At 38.3% G+C, this 25,824-nt stretch overlaps 1 protein-coding gene across 3 annotated transcripts in view; it reads right to left on the bottom strand.

The window, feature by feature from the left end:
• The window catches only part of sfmbt2 (Scm like with four mbt domains 2), a 417,083-nt gene that overhangs the window by 17,841 nt on the left and 373,418 nt on the right, over positions 1–25,824 (bottom strand). For all 3 annotated transcript variants that reach the window (XM_028814085.2, XM_028814102.2, XM_028814094.2), the window contains one exon: positions 17,225–17,400. In XM_028814085.2, coding sequence (XP_028669918.1) covers positions 17,225–17,400 — 176 coding nt within the window. The remainder of the gene's footprint in view (positions 1–17,224; positions 17,401–25,824) is intronic.

Here is a 25,824-nt window from a genome sequence, read left to right as displayed (position 1 = left end):
TTTAAAATAGCTGAAAACATTCAGAGAGACCTTTTCTTCAGCCTGCATGAACAATAAGGCACAGTAAATCATGGCTAATACACTCAAGTATGACTGGGCAAAATGTGCTGCTGACATTCAGTCTCAAGAGGCTCCATTCTGATTAATGAGGCAGCTGAGAATGAAGGCAGGGGATGCAAAGAACATGCAGGTTACAATTATAAGCTGTCATTTAACATTGACCCTTGTCATGCTCAGCTGCTGAACTCTTTCAAGTGAACAAATTTCAATAATTACAAGATGAATGAAAAAAGAAGCAAAGCATTAAAGAATGAAGTTAAAGACACACAAGGCTTGATTGAGCTGAAAAAGTGACAAATAGCACCAACATAAATAAAGTCTGAAGAAACATAAAAACTTCCCCCCAATAGTTCTTGCTTATTAATATGTAGTGCCTGGAGATCCAGTTCTATACTGTATGTTGTTGTTTGCATTTCTGAAGACCTGATAGGTAATAAAATTTAAAATGAAAATCAGGGGATCATTAATGTAGAAAACAGCAAACTTATCACTTTTATATTGTCATCTCATTAATTCTCCACCTCAGATATGGAGATAATTAAAAAAAAATTGAGCTACTTTAAAAATGTTTTATTTGGTAATTAAGTATCATGTGAACATGTAATATGCACTAAATTGTTGTGTTACCTTTAATCTTTTTGCAGATTTTAGAAGTTCAGTAAATGAGAGAATGGAATGTGGCTACGGTGTCACCCATCCACAGTGATAAGCTACAAAGGATCTGTAAAGAATTACAGTACAGGATTGACGTGTGCTGTGTGACATGAGGGGTACATGTTGAGCAATTTTAAGGTGAAGAAAAAGTGTGATTGGTCTTTTAATAACTGGTTTAGGCAACGTAGCCTTGTGATATTTAGCAACTGTGTAATGCAGTTTTGAAAAATGTTAATTTTTTAAATTACTAGGGGGCTTTGCCCACTGCTCGCTTCGCTTGCCAACCCCCCAGCCTGCGCTACGCGCCAGGCACTTCGCATCTCGGCTGCTCATGTATGTGGATTTCACTTTCACCAAACAACAAACCTTTTAATTCTCGTAGATACACCTCTTCATTGGGAAGAAACACTACTTTTCCCTGATGGCAACACGAATTAGCCGATCTACATGTCTCAGACTTAAAGTTTAAATCCGAACAATATCTGCATAATTCTGTCATATCACCTGTGTCCATATATTCGATATATTCATCCATCCATCCATTATCCAACCCAATATATCCTAACTACAGGGTCACGGGGGTCTGCTGGAGTCAATCCAATCCCAGCCAACACAGGGCGCAAGGCAGAAGACAAACACCAGGCAGGGCACCAGCCCACCGCAGGATATATAAACTGTATAAACAAAATGGACTTTGAGAGTATGGAGTAAATCATGTATTTTCATAGTGTTGCAGTTCAATAACAAAAACTAAGCCAACTAACACCATTCCATAATATCTTTTAATATTTTTGATCACACAAATAAAAAGACTTGCTTACAGTAAGATAGAGTTACAGAAAAGAAACCTCTGGCACAGCTTGGTCTGCTTTCGTCTGTGTGAACCACCAGTGGTGTGGCGGAAGTCTCTGGGGTGGGGTTTGAAAACTGCAGATGCTTCAGAACCTGTTATATTCTCTCGCTCTCTGTCTCCTCATGATGGAAGTAGGAACACATTACCCAGGGCATGCCCATGAAGGGCAACCTGAACTCCAAGGGGGATTAAAGCTGCCTAAGAGCTAGATTGAGACGGACTACCCATTCTGAATATTATCCCCTGGTGGAACTAGTAAAGGGAGGCCCATCACAATCAGTACCAGTTCAGTAATTTCCTCAAAACTGCTACAACTCTGTTAGAGTGAGATAAGCATTCAAAAAAGAGCTAGTCATTTAGAACCTGATTAAAACATAAAACTAAAATAAACTGGAATGAACATCTTTTGACTGCTGCCTACTGATCACACCTTGTATTTAACAGTACAATTCAGCCATCATCTTTGTGCTTACTCATAAATAAGACAGCTAGGTACTTGAAGACTTCCACCTAGGGCAGATGATAACCTCAGGTCCCCAGACAGAATACTTTCCAAATTAAAACTGGTATATTTAGAATGACATCATTCTGTTCAGCAATACACTTGTTCGGAGGCTCAGTATTCACCCCTTGTATAACGGCACTATTTCACATACAGTATCTGAGACACATGTTTACATTAATAGCACTGAATATCCATACCAAATTGGTGATTGTGTGACAATGTATGCCCATGAGAAAGTCAAAATAGTGATCTCCAGTTTAGATGCATTACTGTTTTCTTTAAAACCAAAAATGGTGAGAGGAACATCTATGTATTTTTTTATATTTAAGCGTTAGCAACCATCAGCTCAGCTTCTGACCTATTAAATTTTTCAATACTATACCAAGCTATGTCATAGACTCACTTCTCAAATAAGCAGGAAAATGTCAGTTCAAAGACAATGCAAAAACTACAATCAAAACAACAGTCAAAAGGCAATACAAAATGGATTTAATCTAAATAAATTTATTTCATCACATCCAGTGTTAAGGAACACAATCAGCATTATGTAATTGTCACCTGAAACCTTAAAAAATTAATTGACGTATAGATTGACCCATATTCTAAAGTGCCTAATGTCATTGGGTGCATGGGAGAAACCCTCCACTTCAGGACACACTCATGAAAACACCCACAAACACTACAGTTCCAGTTTTATGCTTTTTTAAAAAAAAGTTTTAAACTATGAAAGGAATTAGTACTGTAGATCCCAGTTTTTACTTTACATTAAATATTTCAACAAGAACATGGCAACACTGATGGAAAATCGTTAAGGGTAATTTTCACACAAACATTAGAAAAGAGTTTCTTCACACAGAGAACAACAGACATTTGCAATAAATTACCAAATTATGTGGCAGAAAGTGGTACTCCAGGAAAGATTGGTAAGCTTTGCTGGGCTGGATGATCTGTTCTCATCAAACCTGTTCTATTGTTCCAATGAAAAGAAACTGAATCTCTTCATGGAAATACACAAAAAATATAAATAGTGGAGAATCTAGCAGTATTTTGATTTTTACTAACTTATTGTGGCTTTTATTTTAAGTTCACATTTCCACTTTTCTCATTTTCATATTGTTTTTTCTGGCTTCTGGTTTAACATGCCACCACAGCACTCATTATATATCCCTCAGCTGGTCCTTAATATGGCAACATAGTGAATTTACAATGTGCAGTTTTTAAAAAGTACTTTCTTTCCATTTTTGCCACTCTGTATAATTAAGAACTACAGTACTGTGCAAAAGTTTTAGGCAGGTGTGAAAAAATGCTGTAAACAAAGAATGCTTTCAGAAATATAAATAATGATTGTTTATTGTTATCAATTTACAAAATGCAAAGTGAGCGAACAAAAGAAAAATCTAAATCAAATCAATATTTGGTGTTACTACCTTTTGCCTTCAAATCAGCATCAATTCTTACAGGTACACTTGCACAAAGTCAGGGATTTTGTAGGATTATAGTCCGGTGTTTGATCAACCAATATTATACCAAACAGGTGCTAATGATCATCAATGTCACACGTAGGTTGAAATACAGTCATTAACTGAAACAGAAACAGCTGTGTAGGAGGCTTAAAACTGGGTGAGGAACAACCAAACTCTGCTACCAAGGTGAGGTTGTGGAAGACAGTTTCATGTCATGGCAAGATTGAGCACAGCAACAGGACACAAGGTAGTTATACTGCAACAGCAAGGTCTCTCCCAGACAAAGATTTCAAAGCAGACTGGGGTTTCAAGATGTGCTGTTCAAGCTCTTTTGAAGAAGCACAAAGAAACGGACAACGTTGAGGATCGTAGACACAATGGTCGGCCAAGGAAACTTAGTGCAGCAGATGAAAGACACATCAAGCTTATTACCCCAGTGGGACCCAGGTACACCCATCTACTGTCCGGAGAAGTCTGGCCAGAAGTGGTCTTCATGGAAGAGTTGCAGCCAAAAAGCCATACCTCTGACGTGGAAACAAGGCCAAGCGACTCAAGTATGCACGAAAACATAGGAACTGAGGTGCAGAAAAATGGGAGCAGGTGCTCTGGACTGATGAGTCAAAATTTGAAATATTTGGCTATAGCAGAAGGCAGTTTGTTCGTCGAAGGGCTGGAGAGCATTACAATAATGAGTGTCTGCAGGCAACAGTGAAGCATGGTGGAGGTTCCTTGAAAGTTTGGGGCTGCATTTCTGCAAATGGAGTTGGAGATTTGGTCAGGATTAATGGTGTTCTCAATGCTGAGAAATACAGGCAGATACTTATCCATCATGCAATACCATCAGGGAGGCGTATGATTGGCCCCAAATTTATTCTGCAGCAGGACAATGACCCCAAACATACAGCCAAAGTCATTAAGAACTATCTTCAGCGTAAAGAAGAACAAGAAGTCCTGGAAGTGATGGTATGGCCCCCACAGAGCCCTGATCTCAATATCATCAAGTGTGTCTGGGATTACATGAAGAGACAGAAGGATGTGAGGAAGCCTACATCCACAGAAGATCTGTGGTTAGTTCTCCAAGATGTTTGGAACAACCTACCAGCCAAGTTCCTTCAAAAACTGTGTGCAAGTGTACCTAGAAGAATTGATGCTGTTTTGAAGGCAAAGGGTGGTCACACCAAATTTAGATTTCTCTTTTGTTCATTCACTGCATTTTGTTGCTTGATGAAAATAAATGATTAACACTTCCATTTTTGAAAGCATTCTTTGTTTACAGCATTTTTTCACACCTGCCTAAATCTTTTGCACAGTAGTGTATTTCTACAGATTATTTCTCCCCCAAGTTGTGATCAGGTAGAACATGACAACTACTATATACACAGTAGTGTGTAAAACAAGTGTCTTTTTAGCGTAAGCAAATTCTTTTTAACCCAGTGGTTGCAAAGTAGGTGAAAATGTATGAGTCGCAGGAAAGCATATTGTTAAGGAGTCGGTCATTCTTTAAAAACACTTCTCAGTTGCTTGTAAAATTCTGTATGTATTTCTGTTAAGCTATGGAGCTTGTAACAGTGGCTACAAACGACATGCTGGAAAGGAGGTAAAATCATTAAGATTCAAAGTGTTTTCATTTCCTAGAGAATGTAGAGTTACATTTGTCTGTGTAACAGGGAATGGACCAATGAGGGATAATAAATGCCCCAAGGCTTACAGACTGAAAAGTGTTAGTGGACAGCTGTCAGGTAGGATGGAGTGTCCTATTGTCCTATGAGAGAATGGAGATGAGAGTTTTCGAGGAGACCAGAAAAAGAGGTTAAAATTAGGCAATGAGAGTCACAATTTCACATATATCCATCCATCCATCCATCCATTATCCAACCCGCTATATCCTAATTACAGGGTCATGGGTCTGCTGGAGCCAATCCCAGCCAACACAGGGCGCAAGGCAGGAAATAAACCCTGGGCAGGGCGCCAGCGCACCGCAGTCACATATATCCATGACTGTATATTCAATTTACATTAAATAATTGGTTTTGTAACTTAGTATGTACAGTAAGCATTCAGAATAATTTTCAAAGAATATTACTTCTTTGTATGTTACTTCGGGCATGGAATTTCCCATCTTTGTAGAGCATGATAAAAAAGCAGAAGTTCAAACCTACTGCACTGTATACTGTAGCTTCAGTACTGATATGTGAGGATAAAAGCTCTCAGGCACTAGTGACTTATTAGACTGAAGTGCCCGGTGTCTCTTTAGTAAATCACTCTGTATGATCTCTATGTCAGTTACAATAACATCAGTACACTTTGAAGAAACTGCTAATAAAAATGTCTTGGAAAAAAATACAGTTTCATCTTTGTCATTACTTGTTACTTTGCCGTCACACATTTTTTCTTTGATTCATCTCTTTTTCCAGTGAATGAATGAAAATATGTTTTTGTCTTAATTTTTGCATCACCAGCCGAGTTTGGCAGCCATCTTTTTACCCAGTACACAAGGCTAAGAAATTCAAGCTGAAACCTCAAGGCTGTGGATTAACATGCCACCACAGGACACACTGTATCCCTCAGCCAATCTTTAATAATGGGTCTGGGCTCAGAGAATATGAATTTACAATGTGCTTTGGTGCAGTTTTCAGGATTGTCCCAGAAATTACAATCGAGTGACTAATTACTTTGTGAGTACTAATGCCAGCAACAGTGTACCGAGCATACCACAGTTCATGGTATTTGGGGATGAATTTACATAACTATTAATAATCATGAGCTAATTCTTCAATGTGCATATTGCACATGAAAGGTAGGATTGCAGAGGAACATGACCTTAAGACATGTTTGTTAACAGTTCTCAGAGTGATTTAATGGCTGACCAAAGATCACTGATGTAAGGGGAGAAAGCCAGAGGGAGATACATTTTTTTATATTACTCAGAGAATAAATATATGTTATATTACTCAGAGAAAAAGCTAGGGGGTGCAGTGTTCATCAGTGCAAAGATCACAGTTAACTTGCTCAAGTCAAGTGTTAACTGAATCTAGTTAAATACTGAACAAGAAGAAGAAAAATGCAAATCATGAAAATGCTGAGCATGATTTGCAGTACATAAAAGAAAAAAATAACCGACTGTTCAAAGTTGACTGAAAAAAACAGTTCCCAGACTTACCGCCTATGAAACATGTAACATGAAGAATTCCATGTGGAGTTGGACAATGTAAGTGAAAACTGCCACCTATCCTTTTTGCACTTGAGACACTGCCTCACATACTCAGAGACTCTCAAAACTGAAGGCTCACAAAGCCCAAACAGCTAATGAAACACCCATTGAAATCAAAGACAACAGGCAACAACATGCAGAACATCACAGAGCAAACTTGATCCGAAGCAGTAGCACTGTATCCCATATATATATATATATATATATATATATATATATATATATATATATATATATATATCTATATATATATATATATATATATATATATATCTATACACTGTCACGCGAGTGTGCTTGGGGAGCAATCTAAGGGCTTAGATAAGTGTGATTTACTGCCGAGACACTGTCTAATAACACTCTCTCTTCTCCTACTCCCTCTGAAGAAAGAAAGATTGACACCTCTCCCACTCTGAAGTCACTTCTGGGGTCAGACCACCTGGACCTGCCTCTTCCTCCCAGAATTCCTCATAGAGAGGACCAACGCCATCTTAGAGCCAAATCGTCTTTGAGAATCCACAACATATCAGTACCACACATTTTCTTTTTTTACTCCTTTTGCTTACCTTAATATACAGGGTTTGCCTTCGGGTGCCCCAGACACTTTATCTTGTGCCTTTTTGTCTCTTTACAACACACTGCATCAAAAAACTAAAAAGACTGCACATTAAGAGTTTTTAATAAAGTTAAAATGAAAATAAAACAGACGTTAAGTATTTGCTGTTGGGAGACTGAATAAGTTCGATATGAAGTTGAGACCTTGAATCAACAAAAGTGTGCTGCAAGAGTTTCTCAGATCAAAGAGTTGGCAGACTACTGGCAAGATCAGCAGAAGAGCCTCCTGTTGCAGTGTATATTGGAATGAATGTCACTGGAAACATAGGCATATCAGCCTCGCAAAAATTCATTAACCTGAAAACAAACTAAAGGCCAAACCAAATCAGTTATTGTTTTTGAAATTCTGCAAGTAACAGGGAAAATGCTACCATACCAGAACTTAATGTTCAACCGTATACAAAGGTATGGGTATGGTGTGAAGAAAACAATGTTACTTTTCTGTGTCTCTGGATAACCTTTCACCAAAAGCACTTCATTCACTGATGAGACAAACTGCATTTACATGAGGAAGGGGCAAATGTTTCAGCAGTGAGAGCCTTTAGAAAAGTGTGTAGACATTTAAACAATATAGTGTGTAGGTAAACCTGATGAAGGCATACAGGATTTAAGAAACTAAATTAGTTGAAAATCATCCAAAAATACCACACAATATTCCCATTTAAAAATGTTTTTTTTAGAAACAAAATACATAAGCTAGAGGCAACAGTATTATTTTGAGACTATGATGTTATTAAAACCATAAGACTGTAAAGATCAGATCAAAAAGGTAAAAACAGAAACTGAAAAAATAACAGCTTATTAAAGCTAAAACAAATAGCAAGCATTTTTCCAGTAAAACTCCATCAAAAATACAGTGAAAGGGAATTTAAGAAGCCTTAAAGATACAAAAGAAAAATCATTGAAAATGAGAAATGAGTAGAGAAAAATAAACATTTTACCCAAGTAGGTGTGAAATCAAGCACAGTGTTTAAGGATTTTAAGTAAGTGCTGAATCCTTTACATGTCCCTGGGACTTTTCTCCATATGTGTTGGGACTGCCCTTGAGTTTCTGCATTTTGGATGAAAGTTTCTAATTGCCTCTCCAAAATTATTTTCTGTTAATATTGTCCTTTTGTCTCATATATTTCTTCTCTTGGACCTCCCTTCTCTTACCTTGATTTCTATCCAACACAGGTTACTCTGTCTGGATACCATCTCTGCTAAACTAATCATTCTCACTTGTTGGAAATCTCTAGACTCGCTCTCTGTAAAATTCTGGAAGTCCTCTTTCTATAATCTAAACCTACTTGAACCTTGAGTGTTATGGATCAATGGGTCACCTGGCTCCATTATAAAGAAGTGGAAAGCTGTAGTACACTTGGCATTCATTATTTATGGGAAAGACATTAGGTAGCCTGCCCTGCGGTGGGCTGGCACTCTGCATGGGGTTTGTTTTCTGCTGGCTGGGAGTGGCTCCAGCAGATCCCTTGACCCTGTGTTAGGATATAGCGGGTTGGATGATGACTGACTGACTGACATTAGGTAACCAGAAATTTTTTTACCACAAAGTTTTTGCCTCACATTTAAACTTTCCAGTATTGATTTGGCAGCTTTGACCGTCTTGCTTAACCTTTGACTATTATTACAGTTGCCCTGTATCTCGCTTTCATTCCCTGGTCCAACTGCTAAAATAGAAAGCCCTTTTAGAAAAGCTCTTCCACACTGCTTTATAATCCACAGTGCTGAAAGCTGCTCTTTCAGTGCTAATGATAAGTTCCAGGAACTCTTCTATCTGTGCACCTGCTGATGTGTCTTATGGTTGGACTTCAAGCCTGATATTCAGGTGCATTCTAACAGTCAATGAAAGATTCCAGATCCAGAAGACTATACAAGCAGAATGTGTAAATACACTACACATTGGGTGGTAAGGAACAAACGATCACAACACAATCCAACAAGTTCTCAAATGCACTTGAGGTCTGCAAAACACAAACAGCATTGCAGCAAAATCCCGAAATCTATGCTTTTCCCTTTTCAAACAATGGCAACCTTTCTTTAAAAACATTCTGTGGTATGCTCTCTTCATCTTTGGGGATTAACAAAGTATATCAAATCAAATATCAGCATCAAAATCTTTTGTTCCTGAACTACTGAAGCAGAACCAGGAAAGATTGTGAGTACTTCATTATAGTTTTATAGCACACAATTTTCTGCTTCACCAGCCAGCAATTTACAATATGATGCCAGATGATCTACAAGCCTAATTTTAGTTTAGCATCATAGGTTGCAACTTGCATTTTTCTGGTTAAAAAGGAAGGTGGAAAGTTATATTACAGTTGATACCCACCGCTAGACTGTCACATTATGTCTCTTGTTCAGTGTTTCATCTGTCAGCATGCCAGCCTGCAGCACTATTGTCATTTCTCTGCCACAGCAGAATTCAGTGGGGTTCTTGGCTTCCATCTCCTGAATATGCAAATGAAGTGTGGCCTTAACTGAGTATGAAAACATCCATTAATGTTTAAAAGCCAGAAGCTGTAGTGTAATAGCATTGCCCACTCACTGTCAGATGCTATGGATTAGACATTTTTGGTATCTGCCCAGTACAGCCACCTGCTAGTAATTTGTAATACTTCTGAGTGACTAAAAAATGAAGTTAGGTAATTGACATGGTTTATTCTGTACAAATTAGGTCTTGGCTGGACTTACTTTCCAATTGACAAGTCCATTTCTCTGATCACACCAGGCTAAAGTGAGCTTCTCTCCCGAAAAATTATTCACAGGTTAGCTGTCCCCATCCTAAGCTATATTTCACTGGCAATTGGCAAACAACTTTTCTTGAGTGTTTTGATGGTGAATGGAAAGACTTCCCTTTTACTTTCACTTGCAAAAGCTGATACTTCATCATTATGTGGATAGGAGTGTTGCATTAAATTTCCTTTAGTGTATACTTTGATTTTTGTACAAATCCCAACTCTGCCATTTAAGGAAGGATGGCAAGAAAGAGAGAGAAAGATGGGAGAGCCACCCAGAGTGATTCCTTGCTAGTGATAAGTGTTACGATTTCATTATGATTTCATTATGATTTTATTTTTTTCTGTGCTCTATACATTTTTCTGTACATTTCCTTTAAGGTAAACTTATGTTTTAGAAATCAATGAATATAGTTATTACATTTATTTCTTTATTTGCAAGGTTTTTCATTTTGTTACAAAAAATTACTTTTACCACTGTGCCATTTTGTTTTTGTTTGGGGAGCTGCAATGTTGCGTTTTTTAGTTGTCTTTGTTTCTAGACAAATGCCAGGTAAAGTCAACAGGAAGTGTGCAACAAGTGATTGCTGACCTCCATCCATCCATCCATTATCCAACCCGCTGAATCCGAACACAGGGTCATGGGGGTCTGCTGGAGCCAATCCCAGCCAACGCAGGGCGCAAAGCAGCAACCAATCCCGGGCAGGGGCGCCAACCCACCACAGGACACACACACACACACACACACACACACACACACACACCAAGTACACACTAGGGCCAATTTAGAATCGCCAGTCCACCTAACCTGCATGTCTTTGGTCTGTGGGAGGAAACCGGAGCACCCGGAGGAAACCCACGCAGACACGGGGAGAACATGCAAACTCCACGTAGGGAGGACCCGGGAAGTGAACCCTTACTGCGAGGCAGCAGCACTACCACTGCGCCGCCCTGATTGCTGACCTCCCTTTTTTAAAAAGAAGGACTGGCTTGACTAATTTGTTTTTGACGTGTGTTTTGTTCTGACTAAGTTTAATTTCCAGGCCACTCCATTAATATTCTATAAACCTGTGTGGTGTCACACACCTGCTTTGTCCTCCATTGAGAGCCCAATGGAATGGGAGATGCTGTTAGAGTGAAATAGGTACACATTTCAATTGAAGTTTCCATCATACCTTGGTGTTTGTATTACTACCATCAGAGGTTTGACACAGTTTCTGCAAATATGGGCCTGCTCCTAAGTTTGTGCGTAGTCTGACTTATCTATCACTGGCTTTCTTTCAGATATTTTACATTACAAACTAAGTCACTGACAAGAACCAACCTTACACTTTATTAAGCTTTTTTGAAAATGGATTGATAGATGAATATATATACTGTAGCTCCCCATAAAAAATTGATTTCTTTGTGTTCTTAATGCAGCTAATATACGTTGTGCTCCCAATGTAAGTTATTCAAAACAGTGTTTACTTACAAATGGAAAAAATAATCCACTTTTACTACCTTATTGCTGTACATGGCAAGGTTGTTGGGTTCAATCTACTGTAATTTCAAAAGTGTTAAAGTTCTGAAGAATGTTTAGTGTGGAGCAAAATTAACAGAAGGCCGTTCAGTCACCAGTTTTACCTGTATGCATTATTTAAAATATTTTACGTTTTTTCTTCTTCTTCTTCTTTCGGCTGCTCCCGTTAGGGATTGCCACAGAGGATCATCTTCTTACATATTGTAAGCTGGAGTGCTGATCGCACCCTCAGAGGACACAGACGCCCCTGGGAAAACCCCTGAAACAGCAGACAGTCTACCTTCACATTGCTCCTTACCCTTCTTACTTGCGCTATAACGGGCGATAAACCTCTCACATGGTACTCCGCTTACTTAAAAGTATTGTGCAGCGCCTCTCAGCTTTGGAATTGGTTGTTTTGTTTCTCTCTCTCTCTCTCTGACATTCTCTGCTCCTGGCGGAACTGTCATCTCTGACTTGTCATGGAGCACGTTTAAACTTTTGAAAAGAGACAAATGTTTGTTTGCAGTGCTTTGAATAAAGTTCCTTTTTTTCTACAACCTCCTGTGTCTCTGTGCAAATCTGTGACCCAAGCGTGACAATATCTTCCTGTCCTCTGCATCTTGCTCTGTTACACCCATCACCTGCATGTCCTCACTCAACACATCTGTAAACCTCCTCTTAAGCCTTCCTATTTTCCTCTTGCCTGGCAGCTCAATCCTTAGCATCCTTCTCCCAATATACCCAGCATCTCTCCTCTGCACATGTCCAGACAAACTTAATCTCACCTCTCTGACTTTGTCTCCAAACCTGAGGTGATCTCCAGCTGTCTCCTGTTTTCTGGTCAGTGCCACCGTCTCCAACCCATATAACATAGCTGGTCTCACTACCGTCCTGTAGACCCTACCCTTCACTCTTGCTGATACCCGTCTGTCACAAATTACTCCTGACACTCTTCTCCACCCATTCCATCCTGCCTGCACTCTCTTTTTCACCTCTCTTCCACAATCCTCATTACTCTGTACTGTTGATCCCAAGTATTTAATTTCATCCACCTTCGCCAAATCTACTCCCTGTATCCTCACCATTCCACTGAACTACCTCTCATTTACACACATGTATTCTGTCTTGTTCCTACTGACCTTCATTCCTCTCTTCTCTAGAGTATATCTCCACCTCTCCAGGGTCTCCTCAACCTGCTCCCTACTCTTGCTACAGATCACAATGTCATCAGCAAACATCATAGTTCATGGGGACTCCAGTGTAAACTTGCCTGCTACCTGTCCATAATCATTGCAAAAACGAAAGGGTTCAGAGCCGATCCCTGATGTAATCCCAGCTCCACGTTGAATGCACCTGTCACTCCTATTGCAGACCTCACCACTGTCACACTTCCCTCATACATATCCTGCACAACTCTTACATACTTTATTGCCACTCCCGACTTCCTCATACAATACCACAACTCCTCTTGAGGCACCCTGTCATATGCTTTCTCCAGGTCATAAAGACGCAATGCAACTCCTTCCGGCCTTCTCTATACTTCTCCATCAACACTCTCAGAGCAAAAACATCATATTTGCGGTGCTCTTTCTTGGCATGAAACCATACTGCTGCTCACTAATCATCACCTCCCTTCTTAACCTAGCTTCCACTACTTTTTCCCATAACTTCATGCTGTGGCTCATCAATTTTATCCCCCTGTAGTTACTACAACTCTGCACATCCCCCTTATTCTTAAAAATCTGTACCATTACACTTCTTCTCCACTCCTAAGGCATTCTCTCACTTTTCCAAGATTCCATTAAACAATCTGGTTAGAAACTCCACTGCCATCTCTCCTAAACACCTCCATGCTTCCATATGTATGTCATCTGGACCAATGGCCTCTTCATAGCTATCCTTACTTCCTCCTTGTTAATCTGTTGCACCTCCTGGTTCACTATCGTTACATCATCCAAACTTTTCTATCATTCTCTTAATTCATCAGCCTCTCAAAGTACTTTTTCTACTCAACACACCATCTTCGCTTGTGAGTACATTTCCATCTTTATACTTTATTACCCTAACCTGCTGCACATCTTTTCTCCCTCCTTAGTGTCTAGCCTCTCATACAACTCATCATAGGCCTTTTCTTTACCTTTAGCCACCTCACTTTTCATCTTACACCTTATCTCCTTGTATGTGTTTTTTTAATCATAGAAAATAAAATTCATCATTGGCCAGTAGATATAACACTAGTTATGTTCTGGAATTATACAATTTAAAATGTGTCATTATAAATAACTACTTTTTTATCTGTAGTGTGTTGAAAAATGTATTTAAATCTCAAGGAAAAGCATGTCAAATTGCGCACAGAAGCTGTGGTTCACTTAACATTTGACTGCCAATCATTAAAAAAACATGCAACTGAAAAAGTCAGCGCATTGCAATTTCCCATTTTCAACAGATGAAAGCCACTATTAGTAAAGTATTATACAGATGGAATACTTTAGCAGAATTTCCTTTCAAAGTACCGGTAACATAGCAAAGCATGATTTTAATGGAATGCATTTTACTAATGCAAACAAAGAGCTTTAGTTAAGGAAAACCCTCATTTATAGTACAATATGGAAAGCAGGCATAACAAAAATAACTGGAAATGACTATCAAGAAAGACGTTTACAGGTAATGATTTTCCTAATGCTCTTACACAATGACAGTGGACTAAACAGTGCAGGGGAGAAGCGGACACTCAAAAAGCAAAATATCCATAAAAGAGCCACATTTCAAAGTACAGTGGAACCTCGGGTCATGACTGTAATTCGTTCCAAAACTCTGGTCGCAACCCGATTTGGTCGTGACCCGAAGTAATTTCCCCCATAGGATTGAATGTAAATACGATTACAGTAATCCCTCTTCCATCGCGGGGGTTGTGTTCCAGAGCCACCCACGAAATAAGAAAATCCGCGAAGTAGAAACCATATGTTTATATGGTTATTTTTATATTGTCATGCTTGGGTCACAGATTTGTGCAGAAACACAGGAGGTTGTAGAGAGACAGGAACGTTATTCAAACACTGCAAACAAACATTTGTCTCTTTTTCAAAAATTTAAACTGTGCTCCATGACAAGACAGAGATGACAGTTCCGTCTCACAATTAAAAGAATGCAAACATATCTTCCTCTTCAAAGGAGTGCGCGTCAGGAGCAGAGCATGTCAGAGAGATAGAGAAAAGCAAACAAATCAATAGGGCTGTTTGGCTTTTAAGTATGCGAAGCACCGCGGCACAAAGCTGTTGAAGGCAGCAGCTCACACCCCCTCCGTCAGGGGCAGAGAAAGAGAGAGAGACAGAGATGGAGAGAGACAGAGTTTGTTTTTCAATCAAAAATCAATATGTGCCCTTCAAGCTTTTAAGTATTCGAAGCACCGTGCAGCATGTCGCTTCAGGAAGTAGCTGCACAGAAGGTAGCAATGTGAAGATAATCTTTCAGCATTTTTAGACGAGCGTCCGTATCGTCTAGGTGTGCAAACAGCCCCCCTGCTCAATCCCCCTACGTCAGGATCAGAGAAAGTCAGCGCAAGAAAGAAAGAAAAGTAAGTTGGGTAGCTTCTCAGCCATCTGCCAATAGCATCCCTTGTATGAAATCAACTGGGCAAACCAACTGAGGAAGCATGTACCAGAAATTAAAAGACCCATTGTCCGCAGAAATCCGTGAACCAGCAAAAAATCCGCGATATATATTTAAATATGCTTACATATAAAATCCGCGATGGAGTGAAGTCGCGAAAGGCGAAGTGCGATATAGCGAGGGATTACTGTAATCTGTTCCAGACCATACGAGTTGTATGTAAATACATATTTTTTTAAAGATTTTTAAGCACAAAAATAGTTAATTATACCATAGAATGCACAGTGTAATAGTAAATAAATGTTTACTTACTTCTTCTGTAATGTTTACTTTTTCTGCTTGGGCTCTCTCGCTTGCGCTCTCTCTTGCTCGCTTGCGCTCTCTCTCTCAATCTCCCGCTCGCGCACTCTCGCTACACAGGGATGCACAGGGAGAGACTGAACACGTGTGGAAATCATTGGCGCGTTCGAATCGGAAGGGAAACTGGATTGTTCGTCACCCGAGTGTCTGGTCATGAACAGATGCAAAAGTTTGGCAAACTCTTTGGTCGTAACCCGATTTGTACGTGGTCCAAGACGTTCGTGACTTGAGGTTCCACTGTATGCTGCACTATTTACAGGAGGATCCCTCCAGTATCTCATACCTTGACCGAGGCCTCTAAACAGTAGTAGCTATAAGACTAAGATAACCCAGAGACCAATGTAAAGAATTCATGTTTGTAGAATAATTTCTCCAAAAGCTTATTTTAGACCATTAGGGATAGCTTGCTTACCTGTGAAATCCGGCCTGACTGTGAAACATGTAGAGGTCAATCCATTCTTAACATTTTATTTTTGTGTGAGATTCTTAACTGGCTAAGTGATTAATAAATGATAAAATTAAGAAACAGAGAAAACTCCCAGGATATTCTAATAGTAAGTGGAAGTTTCCAGAACAATCCAATATTAAGCAAGTGTTTCAAGAACATTCTAGTGGAGAGTACAGTAGAGGCTTCTATTTTAGCACTTCTTGGTGACTGAGTCTCAGTAGAAATAAAGGAAAAGGCCTGCAGTGGCCACCATTACCAGGCATTATTCAACATCTTAAGAGGACACATGAATCTGAACAGCTGAAGTTGGAGGATCTGGTAACAGAAAGAACAACATCCTTTTGATGTCCTTATGGAAAAAGGCAAAAAAAGATCTCTGTTGTTTCTCAAGAAACTTCCCAGTGTACAGATGTTCCAATTTTCAATAAATTTTGTGAACTTTTTGCCACATATTACTCTCATTGAAAAGTACAATGTCACACTGACAATGGACGAGGAACAGAAACAGTTTATTTTTTGACTGGTTGCAAACTATCGCAAGAATTTTCCAACTTCATCAAAGTCTGTGCTAATATTGTAGACCTATAAGAATGCAGTTGTCAACAGTTGTCTGTTGCTCAGTTCAAATGACATACAAGCTGCCAGAGGAGTGACCTTTAAATGTTGTTTATTTTTAAGACATTTTGTGTGTTTGTTATAAATAGGATAATGAATAAAACCAGCCTTTTGGAGAACTTGAATCTGTTAAGATTTATTTTTGGGACATTCCACTGTGCCACTGTACTATTATCTGGGGTTGCAAGCACCCATTACTGTTTAAGAACTTCAACACACATTATACAGGAAACTGATCATTTATAATCAAACTTTAAGAGCTAAAATGATGACTCACAGGTAAGAAAAAGGGTAACCACAAATAGATGAAAGAGAAAATATAGTCCTGAGTAGGTTAGGGTTGTTAGCATTACATAGGAAAACACATCATCATAGAAAGCTAAGAAAGGTTTTTGATTTGGTTTGTCTATGCTGTCTCAGGCTTCATATGTATTATATATGTGGCAAAAACTTCATTTTGTGTACAGTAAATTAAATTTGGGAACCAAAAAGCACTGTAAAGGTGAAACATGTGGTTACAAAATAGATTCAGGAATTAGGATGACATTTTTGAAAACCTCAAGACATTTGTACCATTTTAGGGGATACTTACTGTATTTGGTTTTTGTATGAATAGAACAGTTCTCTGGACATTTATCTGTGACTAATGCAGGGCTGAACAAATTTGGACAACACTGAAGCTTGAGGCATACTTTTCTGCAGAAATCAGAAACTTGGTCCGAGGTTCGGACGATCTTAATTGTTGATCTGTAAGTCTTTCCTTTATATCTAAGGGGACAAAAAAATGGGTATTTCAATACAAGTCAGGAACCTCCATAGGACAAGATAACATTAATGCATAACATTTATAAACTCTTTGAATTGTATCCTCCGATTTACTTAATTAGCCTGCCATTAAATTAGGTTTTCCCAAAGACAAGAGGACCCCATGACAACATTTTACATGACAACGATTTACATGATAACAAATTATGTGTAATGTTATCACGTTTTTAACATTAAATGAAAATTATTCTTGAAAAATATACGTAATGCTTTACAATAGTGACCATTTATTTTTTTATTATGAACTAATTTGTGAGTTATTGCCACTTAAACTGATTAGCACATGCAAGTAACAATCTCATTGTACTCTTTACATTTGACATTAATGACCCTATAAAACATCATGGATTGGAACCAAATTGTACCTTATGGCATCTTAATGTAGTCATTATTCTAAAATATTACCAATATGTATCTGTATTATAAATAAAAGCAACAATTCACAATAATTTACTGTACCGTGCCTTTTGAATAACTGGATATACTAAGAAAACAAGAAACAAGATCATAAACACATAAAAAGTAAATTTATATTAGTATGTAAACTAACAGGCTTATTTTAAGACTTTGTGACTACAAATGAGTTCCTTACACTAAAAGCTATGCCTTCCTTTTCAATAGCATTTTCAACAAACAGTTAACTAAAAGATACTGATAAGTCAGTCATTGTCCAACCTGCTATATCCTAAGACAGGGTCATGGGGGTCTGCTGAAGCCAATCCCAGCCAACACAGGAACAAATCCCGGAGAGAACATGCAAACTCCATGCAGGGAAGACCCGGAAGCGAACCCAGGTCTCCTTACTGCGAGGCAGCAGCGCTACCACTGTGCCACCCTGATACTGATAAGTAACAAGTGATATTTCTAATTAAGTCAAATATGACCTATCATCAAATTTGTATTGTGTTTGTGTGTATCAGTCAGTAGACTGGTATCCTCACCTTGTTCTTATTGCTACCAGGTCTGAGTCTTGGAATAGATTAAACAGGTTTAATAATGGATGGATAAATGGTTAAAAATAAATCATTTACAGATTCTATTACATTTGTGGCATGCCAGTTGGTAATTTAAAGTTTTCAATTTACTTTTACTTGTAAGGTGTTTTCCATTATTGGAGCACCTTAGTGGTTGGCAGTGACAGATTCAGTGTCCTGCTTCAAATCCCAAACCCAGTCATTGTCTTAGCATAGCTTGGACTTTCTTCCTGTGAAGTTATGGGTTTCCTCCTGGCACTCTAGTTTTCATCTAAAGCCCTCAGTAATGTCTGCGATAAGTTATAGCTGGTCTTGCAATCCCTGCCTAGTCCCAGTGCTGCCAGAAAAGCTCTGGCCCAACCCTTGATCCCGAACTGACTAATTGAGAATGTTACGTTCTTAATTCTTTTAATAGCCTTTAATGTCTTCAAGTACAAGTTAATTTTCTTATACTTGGTATCACTCAACAATGTAAATACAACCACAGATACAGTGCAACTGAAACAAGACAACTGCCACAGTTCACTAGCAGGACCATGCACATATTGTACAAGCTTCTCATTCAGTGTACAATACAAAACAATGAAGAGAAAAGAATATCACAAGGCAATATTCAGCAAACAGCAAAAATGCACCTTTTCAACAGCTCCGATACAAAAATGTCTGCATGTGAGGTGTAGTTTGATGTTAAATAGCCAGACACCTATCTGCCTTTCAGGATTCCCTGGTTCCGTTTCCATTTCTTACAGCAAATCTGGTGACAACATTCATTGTTGTCTTTTTTTTTTATCCTGACAGTTGCCTACATAATGTCACCGATATCAGTCATTGCTAAGCAGAGATTCTTCATGAGATGACCTTACACTTTGCATGACAGTGAACTTTACCGTAGATGGTCTTATACACCAGCTAGACCAGGGGTGGGCAAATTCAGTCCTGGAGGGCCGCAGTGGTTGCAGGTTTTTGTTCCAACCCAGTTGCTTAATTAAAAATCAATCCTTGTCAATTATTTAATTGCATGGCTTGCTAGTGCTTTAACTCTGCCATGTCAGGTTATTCTCATATCCTAGATTTACTTTCCTTTCTAAGGATATCATCCAAATGATTTGAAGTCTAAAACAGATGAGTAATTCTCAGTGCTTCACTTTTTTCTCTTCACTTTCCTTCCAAGTATTTAATTAAACCAAATAGTGCATGATAAATACACACAGGTGTAAATGAAAACAAGCTAAATGGAGAAATGCTGGTCTCTTTTGTCATTTGCATGGTATTGCTAATTAGGAGCAATTAAAAACCAAGACTACAGCTGTTTAAGACTAAAATAAGCAATAAGGATTCAAAATCTTAACGAGTGAGACAACTAAAGTGAAGCTGAAGTGTTACTTGAGCAATAAGGGTTTCTTATTAAGCAATTGGGTTGGAGCAAAAACCTGCAGCCACTGCGGCCCTCCAGGACTGAATTTGCCCACCCCTGAGCTAGACAATATTTTGCGCATTATCTAATTTGAAATTTATGGCCTTAATACCTATCCTTTACATCATCATTAGTAGTACTAGACCACAATTACTGCATTAATAATTTAGAATCTACCGTACAAAATCCATATAATTTCAGGTATTATATGTTATTTTCTTTAACACTATAGCATTTATTCATTTATTTTCTGAATCTAATATGCTATTAAAGTGTTGTGATGAATACAGCCTATTCTACCAGGACTAGGCCTAGTCAGGACCTAACTAAATCAATTTAGAGTTACCAATCAACTTTACTTGCATACATTTGGAAAGTGGTAGGTAACTGGAATACCCAGAGAAACACCACGGAGACACAGGAATGAGGTCTCCACATATACATGGACCACACCAGGATTTGAACACAGATCCCTGGATCCTCAAGACTGCAGGACGAACCCCTGCTTCACCATGCCACTGGCACTTTAATGTATTTGTTAATTATAGAACTGGTAAAGATTGTATTAGCAGCATTACAGTTATTAATGTAAAATTAGTTTGTTACCCCCTCATGCTGTAATTAGTATTGCAAGGCTTTTCTGTAAACTGTAACCCTATAATTAGCAATTTACACATTTCTTGTTGCCCATTACATTACAAAATGGTAATCTTTTGCTTCTATATGACTCATATAGCTGTCTTTTGTAATTCTGACTTGCTCATTACCCATAATTTTATAAGTGGTATTTAGAGTTTGCTCGTTACCACTGCCTTAAAAATGATAATTTAGGATTTCCTTTTTGCTCTTAACACTGTAATTATTCAGTGTACTTTTGTTTTATTTGAGAAAATATATTTACTAATTTATGGTTTGCTTGTTAGATGCAACATTTCACTTAGTCATGTTCAAGGCCAAACTAAGCCATGATGAAGCCCTTCACTATATATGAAACCCTGAAAGATTAAAATAATTTATAGTCCCTCAAAAAGAAAGAACAAATATAATAATGGATCTCTGGAAGTTTGCTTACAGTTGCATATGGACAGCATTTTGGAAAGATGCAGAAATCATATACAAATACTTTGCTGTACCACATGCTTTAAAACTATATTATTTTAAATTGATATTATACACACAACTACTTTTATTGAATTGGGATTAATAAAGTATCTATCTATCTATCTATTTAACAATATATGCTGAATTATTATTGGTGTATATATGGATATAGGATTACTTAAAAAGTTTCTTCATTTTGTTTTTCAAATGCATGTGCTCACACTTAGGCCTTGAATTGGATTAAACGGGTTTGAGAAAACCCATTTTTTTACGTTAAAGATTTCCCAATACAGCCTCTCCACTTCTCAGCACACTTACAACCGCAGTGTACAAGCTTCTAAATATCTTCAAGATAAAAACTTTTGGTCAAATGTTAAATAGCTTCATCATCACATACTGTACAAATCAGCACCTTCTCTTAGTTGCACTACGATTTTCTCAGATTTTCTCTTCTGTTGGTGAGAGCAATGGACGTAACTTCTTCTTGCATCTCACTACTCTCTAATGCTGCTGACAGTGTTTAGTACTCTGTATCCATCCCACTTTTCTGACCATTAGTGAACACCTCTATCATCTCATATACACTTTGTTGAAGTAATGAATGATTTCCAAATTCACCACATCAACAGGTATAAATTTAATTTCTGTTGATTACATCTTGCCTGAAGAATGGCCCGAGTTGCCTCAAAAGCTTACATATTGCAATCTTTTTAGTTAGCCAATAAAAGGTGTCATTTTGCTTGACTTCTCATTACATCCATAATGTCTAAAACGGTACAACAGCCTAGTACTGCAAACATTGCTTAAAAAACATAAGCATTTATCTAAACATTTCAGAATCATAACAGAAAAAAATTCATTTAGTTCATACACGCAAGCCGGGCATCATACACGCAATGTCTTGGAATTTGGGTAGTATTGGTCAATGTACAGAGGCCATTAGGAAGCCTAGTAGGATTTAAAGTTATTTAGCATGATATATAGTATGTAGCACATTATATAACACACTTCTGAGACTTCATCTGGAGTACTTTGTGTAGTTTTTGTCTCCATTTTATAAAAAAGATATAGCAGCACCAGATAAAGGCAAACTAAACTGATTCCTGGTTGGACAGTTATGAGCTACAGAAAAGATCAGAGTTTAAGAGGTAACAAGACTGACATTTTTGAAGGGTCCCAGTTATTATTTTAAATTAAGTTCTTCAATAAGAACATGGGAATATACTGTAGATAGAAACTTGTAAAGGGTAGATTTTACATAAACATTAAATACAATATTTGTTCTAATGATTGACTGTTCAGCAAATTTGCAAACTGTGGGTAATGTAATTGAGATTACAAATGCTCACAAATTAAATTACACAAGAAAAAAATAACTGATTTAAGGAGTGAACAAACTGCATTTGTTTTAATGTTCTTTTTGCTATTGCATATTATCTAGTGTTGCTATAATTGGATATATTACGCATTTTAAGAATAGGTTTAAGTTTGCATTACAAAAGGTAAGCATATATTCTACGGTGTAAGAAACACTGCTTCAGGAAGCATGGTAAGAATATCTGTGCTTTGATGTTTACCTAACTAACTGCAGAGTCTTTAGGTGTTAAGTACTGACTCGGGATGTGAAATTGGTTGTAGGGGTGAGGGGCTGCCACTGCCTATGGCCTGGAAGGGGGGCAGGAGGAGTTTAGACAGGAGTATATGAGTATACATTTATAGTTTTCCTCTTCAGAATGAAAGGTTTAGGGAGTGTGATTTATGGGGAGGTGATTTCTCTGGGAGCATGCACACAACCGGTTTGCAAGGGTGACACTGTTCGGACATTACAGAGCCTATAAACTCTGCAGGAAGGCTATAAATTGCTTAGCTGGTATGAATCAGGGTCTGGAGGTTTGAAATGTGGTTGTTTACAATTGGCCATTCTTTACTGCAAAGCCCCATTGGTCCAGTCAAGCTGAAACAAGATTGGATGAACCAAGGGAGTTGTCTGCACCCATTGGTTCATGACTTATGGCAAGAACTGGTATAAGTTGGTCACTTCTCATCTCTAGCTCTCTCTGTCCATGAAGAGAACACCACTTCTCTTTCTTGTCATTTCTCCATGATGAAGACAACTCTGTCTTGGCAGCTATATTGAGAGAGGCATGGGGCCTGATTCGATACTTCATTCAAAGGCCATGTGGTAGCAAAGACCAAGTTAGACTGAAGATTAGCCAAGAGTCACCTGTGGATGTAAGATGCACTGTTACTTAGGCTGTAGTGGCATTTTTGTCAGTTATTTTACATTGCTTACTATTTGGGCATATTATCTAAAATATTGTACATAATTATATGTATAACTCTTTCTATTGCCTGTTCTTTCACTCTATCTAATTACCTGAAGTTATAGCTGAAGAAGAGAAAAGGCTTGGAAGTGCTAAAGTAAAGTGCCTGACCACAGAATGGTAAATGTAAGGGATTTGAGGCATTTTGGTAAAGACTACATTATAAAGAGTATAAAGGGGAAAACAGGCTCACCTAGGACTTTATACGACAAAACAAGTAGAAACTCTCACAAAATCTGCTGGTTACAGAGCCACTTGTCCTGTACCATTTGCTAGAAAGGAGGACTGAGTTAAGCAGATGTACAGGATGTCTGAGATCTTTAATTATATTATTTGCTAGTGTTATATTTAATTATATTATTTGCTAGTGTTATATTTAATTATATTATTTGCTAGTGTTATATTTGTTCTGATCAGAAGGTAGCTTGGAGCCGGTAATGTTTTGTGGAACCTTCGTCACCCTCTGCAATGCTCTACAATCTTTAGCCATTCCCATATGCAAAGCCAGTGAAGATGGACTCCACCGTGAACTGGCAGAAGCTTGAGAGAACAGGTGGAGAAATATGAGTTGTGCTCAGATTTATGAGGAGGTGGTGAGATTAAATGCGTTGTGTCCAATTAATTTCGTCAGTTATGGTCACTCCAAGAAATTTAAAGTTGCTTACTCTTTTAACAACTTTCACTCCAATGCAGATGAAGATGTTGACTGCCCTTTCTGAAGTCTATAACCAGCTCCTTGGTTTTGTTGACTTTAATAGTGAGATTATTGCCCTGACACCACCGAGTTAGCAGGTAAACCTCAAATCTGTAAGCCACCTCCATTGTTCATGATCAGGCCTATGATAGATTTGGACCTGTGTCTGGTCACACAGTCAGAGGTGAACGACGGGTACAGAAGTGAGCACAGTACTCAGTATACAGGCATATGATATACAATACCTATGGGTATGTCATTTAATGATTTATACTGAAGGGAAAGCAAAGGCTAGAAGTAAGAACACACAAAACATTTTGACCAAGACAGGAAATTCAACCCAATATGATTCATGAACTAAAATATACAAAATAACACTGATTTAAGAATTAAAGGACCAAAGAATCCAGTGCCAACCTACTACGTGGTTCTCAGTTTGAAAGTATACTACTAAAATTTTAATTTCTTCAGCATACTGTTTGATCATGGACAGTGCCCAAAAAGACTTTCAGGTTTTCTCATTCCAATTTCTGAACCAGCTTTTCTTGGAGAGAGTCTTGGTGGCAGCAGTCCAAGAATGTCAACCCATACCTCCCTGTCCCCAGCTACAGATTCCAGCATTTTCGGAGGAATTCTTAGGCATTCCCACACCAGTCAAGAGATTTCATCACTCCAGCATGGGTCTGTCGCAGGGTCTCTACCCCGTGGGACGTGCTCAGAGCAATTCTAGGGGGAACCACCCATGAGGTATACTTACAACACTGCCAAACTACCTCAACTGGCTCCTCTTTATTTGGAGGAGTGGTGACTCCACTCTGAAACTCTCCTGATCTTATACTTTTTAAATCCAAATTCTCCCATTAAATTGTAACGGCCGACCCCTTTACCCAGCCGGCAGCTACACTTCCAAGACCTGTGGCTTGGATAATCGACTGAGAAATAATCTAACTATCAAACTTCTAACAAATTAAACTTTTCCCCCACAATCGACTGTGAAAAGATAAGTACAAAAACAGGATGTAAAATTAAACGGATTATATGTATTAAGTGAATTGACATGCAAAAAATAGAAACATATAAATATAAATATCCCTCCACCCCAGCAATAACAAGACACCACCAAGTATATATATACAACAAAAACCCTCCCTTGTCCCTGTAACAAATAAACACACAACACGAATAACAACAATGACTGATAAACTGAAAATGAATGAGAACGTGAGTCCGGTAATAAAGAAACTGTCCTGAAAGCGGTTGACTGAATTAGTGAAATTGCGTTGTTTGATTCTCCCCGGAAAAAATGGAGCAGCCTCACCGTGAATCCTCGTGTGTGTGGTGGATGATTAAGTCCTACCCCGGGGTCTCTCGTGGTGAGGTCCTTGAAGCAAATCCGGCAGATGGAAAAACAAACTGGATGGATAAGCGCGATATGGAAAACAACAGGTACAGTTTGCTCGTGGTCGTGATTGTGAAAAAAAAAATCTCCTTCTCTCCCCTCTCTTTCCTTCTCCTCCTGCTGGCTTAAATAGTCCTGTGACGGCTGTGATTGATTAATTGTAAACAGGTGTGTTCCAGGTTTGTGGCTGTGGTCTCCTTCCATCATCCGTCCCCCTTTATGGGGACGGCATTAACTGATACACATAAACAGTAAACGGGACAATGAAACGAGACGCACTCAGAACTGACATTTAACACTAACTATGTGGCCCCGCTACAAAATTATAACAAATATCATTTTTAATACTTCTTATGAACAAAACTTGTTATGTAGTTATTTATATAAAATATCATTTGCTGCATGTCTCTCTAAAAAAGCTTTCAATTCACATCTGCCATTAGCGATTCTGAAGACTAAGA

This window comes from Erpetoichthys calabaricus, chromosome 1, assembly GCF_900747795.2.
Source record: "Erpetoichthys calabaricus chromosome 1, fErpCal1.3, whole genome shotgun sequence".
In the NCBI taxonomy this organism is placed as follows: domain Eukaryota; kingdom Metazoa; phylum Chordata; class Cladistia; order Polypteriformes; family Polypteridae; genus Erpetoichthys; species Erpetoichthys calabaricus.
This window is presented reverse-complemented; position numbering and strand designations above follow the sequence as displayed.